The sequence below is a fragment of the Juglans microcarpa x Juglans regia genome, chromosome 4D (genome assembly GCF_004785595.1).
Source record: "Juglans microcarpa x Juglans regia isolate MS1-56 chromosome 4D, Jm3101_v1.0, whole genome shotgun sequence".
Taxonomy (NCBI): Eukaryota; Viridiplantae; Streptophyta; class Magnoliopsida; order Fagales; family Juglandaceae; genus Juglans; species Juglans microcarpa x Juglans regia.
In genome coordinates, this window is record NC_054600.1 from 16,493,144 (window position 1) to 16,499,592 (window position 6,449).

Below are 6,449 nucleotides of genomic sequence, written 5' to 3' on the forward strand. Positions count from 1 at the left end.
CATCAACCGTTTTGTAGCTGTATTTGCAATCCCAGTTCTTTGCTTGAAACTCCTTTCCCATAATAACCCATACACCATGAACTATAAGTTTATTGCGGCAGATTCTCTCCAAAAATTAGTCATTCTAGGAGTTCTCTTTCTTTGGATAACCATCAGTAAGAAAAGCAGCTTTGATTTGATGATTACTCTCTTTTCACTTTCTACTCTCCCAAACACTCTAGTCATGGGCATCCCTCTCCTGAGGGCCATGTATGGAGATTTTTCGGCTTCTCTGATGGTTCAAATTGTGGTATTTCAGAGTGTAGTATGGAATAATCTGCTGCTTCTTATGTTTGAATATAGAGGAGCAAGGATTCTCATAACAGAGCTGTTTCCAGACTCTGCAGGGTCCATTGCTTCATTCCGTGTTGATACCGATGTTGTTTCATTAGATGGTCGTGAACCATTACAGGCTGATGCTGAGATCGGCGATGATGGAAAGCTCCATGTGGTGGTGAGGAAATCATCTGCATCTTCTGTGACTCCACGAGCCTCTAACCTAACAGGTGTAGAGATATATTCTGTACAATCTTTCCGAGAACTTGCAACAAGGGCTCTAAGCTTCAACCAACTAGATCTTTCCTGGCCGCGTGGACATGCAAATTGTCCCCAAGTTGGAGTTCTTGATGATGCTTTTTCCTTGAAATCCTCGAAAGGCACGACGCCAAGAACTTCTTTGAATTTTGAAGATCATGAGATCCTGAAATCTGGGAAGATATCATCAAGGAAGGAGGGTGTGATGTTTCATAAGGATCAACCTCACATGTTTGCTTGGAGCTCAACAGCATCGTCTCCTGTTAACTGCGTTTCTGCCACCTCAAATGACATGGGGGTCGTTGTTGATGTTTCCGAGGCTGCTATTCTCCAGAATGCATCTTTAACAGGTTTGTTGAAGATCCAACAAACCATTCAACCATATTTGTCTACTAGTATACCTTCGATCCGGCTTAGATCGAGCCTTTACCTTAATTAAATCAGTGAAATTGTTCGTGTCTACGGCCAATTTGCTCAATTATTCCCTTGCTAAGGAAATCTTCATTAATTATTAATGACTAATTAAAAATTCTGAATACTAAATGCTGATAATAAAGGTATGGATGAAGGAGATGGGAAAAAAAGGCCTCAAACGCTTCCACCAATTGTCATGACAAAGCTCGTAGTCACCATGGTTTGGAGGAAGCTCACAAGGAACCCCAACACCTACTCGAGCCTTCTTGGCATTGTCTGGTCTCTCATATCTTTTAGGTAATCCAATATTCTTATTATTCTCTAAGTAATTAAGTGTCTAATTTCACACTATTATATTATTGTTATAATTATCATTGGCTCTTTATACTAATTAGGAAAATACTCTAGCCACAAAGGGATTACACAAAAGTAATCCTACAAACTGACGTGGCTTGATGTGGTTCGTCAGATTATAAAGTTACTTTTATTGTAAAGTAGATCTAACGGATTAAATGAAACCATGTTAGTTTGTGAGATTATTTTTATGTAATTCTTTTGCAGATGTAACAGTAATCTGCTAATTATGTTGAAGCTCACAAGAATCTTTAACAAAACTATTATCGTTGTTTTTATCATGATTTCCCTGATGCTGTTGCTAATTGATTTCATACAGGAATGACTGTCATGATGCAGGTCTTGTAATTCCAACAAGTTTTGTTCCATTTAAGAATACTCATCTTTTTATCTGAAATTATTTTCTTGATTATTTTTCATTAAATCCACTTTTTTTGTGATCTATATCTATTCCAGATTATTACCATGTTACTACAGCAAATTGCATTTCTTTTTTTACAGCTCTTTGCATAGAGAATTTGTAGCAGTAAAGTTAAAATTATTTACTTTAGGAGAGTCATATATATTTTTTATTTCATACAAATAAATCTTCCAACCTTTCATTTCTATTAGGTGGCAAGTCAAAATGCCGTCTATCGTTAATGGATGCATATCGATAATATCAGACACTGGCCTTGGAATGGCTATGTTTAGTCTAGGTATCTCTCTCAAACTGACTATATATATATATATATATATATGTTATCAATTAAGCTCTGGTACCCAACAACCTTAAACTTTGATCCAACCCACTTTATGGATATCCCCTGTTACTTGATTGAACAGGTTTATTCATGGCTTCACAGCCAAATATCATTTCGTGTGGCAAATCTGCAGCGGCGTTTTCAATGGCAGTTCGGTTCCTGGTTGGCCCAGCAGTGATTGCCTTAACCTCTGTAGCCATTGGTCTTCGTGGGGTTCTTTTGCATGTCGCAATTGTTCAGGTGCGAGCATTTTAACTTGATTGATGCAAACATCTGCATGGTTTTCCACCGATATGCTTTAATTAGATCGATTTTATATATGTTCTTGCCTTATCTGCAGGCGGCGCTTCCCCAAGGAATCGTTTGCTTCGTGTTGGCGAAGGAGTACAATGTCCATGCAGACATACTTAGCACTTCGTAAGTTTGTGTTACGTACTCACGTTTCCCCCTCTCTTCCTTAATATTCTAAAATCACCAAAACTATTGAATAATTACTTTGTTAATGTTCGTACACGTTGCATATTTGTCAGGGTTACCGTTGGAATGGTGATTGCGTTGCCCATAACAATACTCTACTATGTGATTCTGGGTCTGTAATTTGTGGGCCGGAGAGCAACGCGCATGATAGCGGCACAGGGAAAAGTACGGCTTCTATAATAATTTCTTAAAAGCCAGTACTTAGCCGATTTGGTGCATGCACTATAATATTCATAGCAACACATGATGGTGCAGTGTGAAATCAAACAGCAACATTAGGGTAATAATAATCGCAACAATGATGTTTTGTTAAAGATTCTTGTGAGCTAGCTCAATATCTTTACTATGAATAAATTATAACTGAAAAGGACGTGTTTCACACCACCAACCGTAAGGATAACTTGTAGTAGTGAAGAGACGGCACTAATTGCGCTGGGTAAATTCCGATGCTTAAGTCAATAACACTACAAATATTAGTGTATACAAAATGAAGATGAAAATGTTTGTTACCTATTGTAGGTTATTTATAGAAGGACGTGGCGTGATGATGACTAACTCTAATCACTAGTCCCGTATTCGCACCCTTCCTGATCCCTTATTAAATGGAGAAGATGCCTCTTGTTTTGTGGGAGTTATCTCGCTTAAGATAATCATATCGAACTATGGGTTCTATCTCCAAGTTTTTATGAGTTATCTGTTACATGGTTTGTGGTTACGAGTCCCTTGGCCATGGGGCTCCTAACCTTAAACATTGGGAGCCTTAGTGATGGGCCTGAAGCCCAGAGGATCCAAATGTCCCTCTAGTTACGCCACTAATTTCCTTTGTGTTGGCACATGGGAAACTAAACTTTTGATTTTGCCTTACCTAGTTGAGGCCCATGCCAATTTCTGTTCAAGCCCATCCTCCTGTTTTCTTTGAAAAGACGTGGCTTACCTCGGTCGTAACTGCTCCTGCTTATTTAATTGTTTTGAAAATAAATGGCAACCGTCAGAGCAGCCAACTTTTCAGATTCCCAAGAACCTTCATGATTACTTTCCCAGATTTTCTTTAATCTGTTTACTTCTGCCTGTGCTTCCTCTTCCCACTCTTGTTCTTCTCTATTCATACTTTCTTCTCTGTCTAGAGATGTGGCTCTCACAGTCTGTGCCCAAACTAATGGGTTACGCCTTCCATTTATTCGTTTTGTGCGTGAGTTGTCGTTCTTTTTCAAGCTTGCTCCTGCCCAGCTCCATAGCATGGAGTGGTGCGTGGTGATGTGTGCCTGTGTGGTTTTCTGCCTGGTGTTAGAGCCTCTCGGTGAGAAGTACCCAGACTTGACAGTGAAAGAATTCATTTCTTTCTACAGGGTGGTGTCTCTACCTAGGAACAACTGTAGTTTTCGCATCCATGGGCAGCGCCTGGCGGCCTTCGATGGATGATATTCTAACGCCAAACAATGGACAAGTAAGTTCTTCTTTATTTTTGGAAAAGGTTGATAATACCCTGCCGAGGAAACACATGTGAAAGATTACCTTGTGAGGGCTAATTGGGGGTGTGTCCCCGATGACAAAAGTTTGTTGTTGGAGTTGATTGAAAATTAGCGTTCGTATTGACCTTGTCTATGAATGGGCTAAGGAGCATGACTTTGATGGTTTGTGGTTAGATGACCCCATTTCCACTGCTAGTATAGATAGGTTTCTTCTGGTGCCTAGTCGTGCCCACGTTAGGGGAGCCAAACTCAAATCAGCTCCCCTCCCTGTGAAAAGGAGTGCGCCCTAAACTGAGGGGCCAAAAGTGAAGCGTCCCTATGGTGAGGGTGCGACGGCTGGTGATGTTTCTAACCCCGCTGTGGAGGCGGCGTAGGGCATGACTGTGGAGGTTGTGCCGGTTACTTCCTCTGTAACTGTTCCTGGGGATGTCACGCCGATCGCTTCCCCTGTCAGGGCCCCTTTGGTAAGCCCAAGTCTTACTGACCAAGGCGCCTTGATGAATCAGGCCATTGAAGACCTTTTGTTGACTTATGACTTAGAACTGCCCTCGGGGGGTGACTCCGCTGGGACCCCTTCCTTTGAATTTCCTGCTACTATTCCCCCTCCTATTGATGGGAGTGATTTGAGCGACCTATATGCCACCTTTTTCCTGGGCATGTCTAGGGGAGGGGCGCTTGATGTTTCTGCCCCTATTGTTGGTGGTGTTGCAATTGAGGACGGAGGACGAAGGCAGGGATGCTTCCCCTCGCTCTTTACCTACTATTGTTTCCGTCGGTGAGACCCCTCTACGTATCAAGACAGGGGTCCATTCCCTCACCAAACCCTTCATCATTTGGTGGGGAGGGGAGCGCCACCCCTCATGAAAGTGGGGTTTTGGTGGGCAGCCATGACCCTATCGGAGATGGCGCCTTTGAGGAACAATTGGCTGAACAGAGGGGCCCCCAATGTGATGAGCTAGTGGGTGAATAGATTTGCACCCAGTGTGATGGTAGTTCCTCCAGGGGAGAGTTTGCACCTGAGCTTAGGGCCCCCATGATCTTGGAACTAAGTTTGGGGTGGCCAACGTTGGCTGAAACTAATGTATTGGGAGGCACCAGTTGGGTGGAGGATGCTGGCCCTCGCTGCTCTCCACCCCCATCTAAGGCGATTGTGGAGATGGCCAAGCGCCTGAAGAAAATGTTAATCTCCGGTATGACTGTTTTCCATATCTTTGTTGCATGTGGGGTGCTTGTTTTCTTTTTTACTTGTGCTTATTTTAGTGAATCTATTCCTTGTGCAAAGTGTGGATGCTTTGGCATCCTGGATAGTGGATGAAAGGGCCTATCTGGAGGAGGAGGTTCATGAGCGGTGGAAGTTCTCCTATTTTTCCAAGCAAGAGAACGACCGCCTTAAAGCCGAGAGGGACTATCTACAATTTTGTTTGGAGCAGTTGGATGGCTATGCTCACTCCTTGGAGGCGAACCTTGATGTTCTTCGTGAGGAGGCGTGCAGCTTGCGCTCTGAGCTTCTCAGAGCCCAAACTCTCCACGGCCATGACAGTTTTGCTTTGCACATGGCGGAAATGGAGAAGGCTACGACCAAGGCAGGCTTGTTACACATGAAGGGGGCATTGGAATCATCAGAGCAAGCCCAAGCTAATGCTGAAGGGAGATGCTAGGAGGCGGTTGCTGCATTGGTTTCTGCTGAAGAGAAGCACGCGAAAATGGCTAAGTTGTTGGCATAGAGAAAATATGTGTTCTGGCAAGAGCGTCGTGAAAAAGAAGGAAGATAGCTGATCTACAAGCGGACTTGTTAGGTGTACAAGTCGAGTTTCATAAGTAAAAAAAGGAGCGCGAGGTGATGGACACCTGCCAAGATGAATCGATGGCATCCGTGATCAGGTTGGACAACTAGGTGAAAGAGTTGCAAGCAGCAAGGGAGAAGTTGGAGTCTTAGTTGGTTATTGCGAAAAATGAGATTGTTTAGTTGCACCATCAGTTGTCTGCTGCCCGGGTTGTTTGAGATCGTGCCTTTGGAACTAGGTAGGGCTAGCTCGCCTGCAAGCGCACTTGTTGGCAAACCCTCGAACTGTTTTGAGGGGCTTCAATCTGAAGGAGTTGGAGCCAGATGTTGCTGCGGTCCAGTATGTGGATGGCTTGGGGCATGACGTTATGCCTAATGCCTTCCCCTGTCGTCTGCATTCATAGTGGATTACTTTTTTTATTTCTGAGGATCATTGGCCCCTGTTTTGGGCTTTTATAACTTTTGGATGAATTCCTTGAACACTTTTCCTTTGTGGCCCTCGAATTGGCCTTACCCTTTGTATTAGATTTTTTGGGTTTTTTTCTGTAAAGTTTATATTGCCTTGTTACTTCGCGCACTTCACTATTTAGGTATCTGTTGTAGATGTCCATGCCCTTGGGCTGGTCTTTGGTGAAT

General features: G+C 43.1%; 1 protein-coding gene across 1 annotated transcript in view; it reads left to right on the forward strand.

Moving 5' to 3' along the window:
- Positions 1–2,922, forward strand: part of LOC121259794 (auxin efflux carrier component 2-like) — a 3,168-nt gene extending 246 nt beyond the window's left edge. Inside the window, exons 1-6 of the mRNA XM_041161548.1 lie at positions 1–923; positions 1,131–1,284; positions 1,954–2,039; positions 2,167–2,324; positions 2,425–2,501; positions 2,615–2,922. The exon at positions 1–923 is cut by the window's left edge and continues 246 nt beyond it. Of these exons, the coding sequence (XP_041017482.1) occupies positions 1–923; positions 1,131–1,284; positions 1,954–2,039; positions 2,167–2,324; positions 2,425–2,501; positions 2,615–2,681 (1,465 nt within the window). The 3' untranslated portion in view covers positions 2,682–2,922. The remainder of the gene's footprint in view (positions 924–1,130; positions 1,285–1,953; positions 2,040–2,166; positions 2,325–2,424; positions 2,502–2,614) is intronic.
- The last annotated feature ends 3,527 nt before the right edge of the window (positions 2,923–6,449 follow it).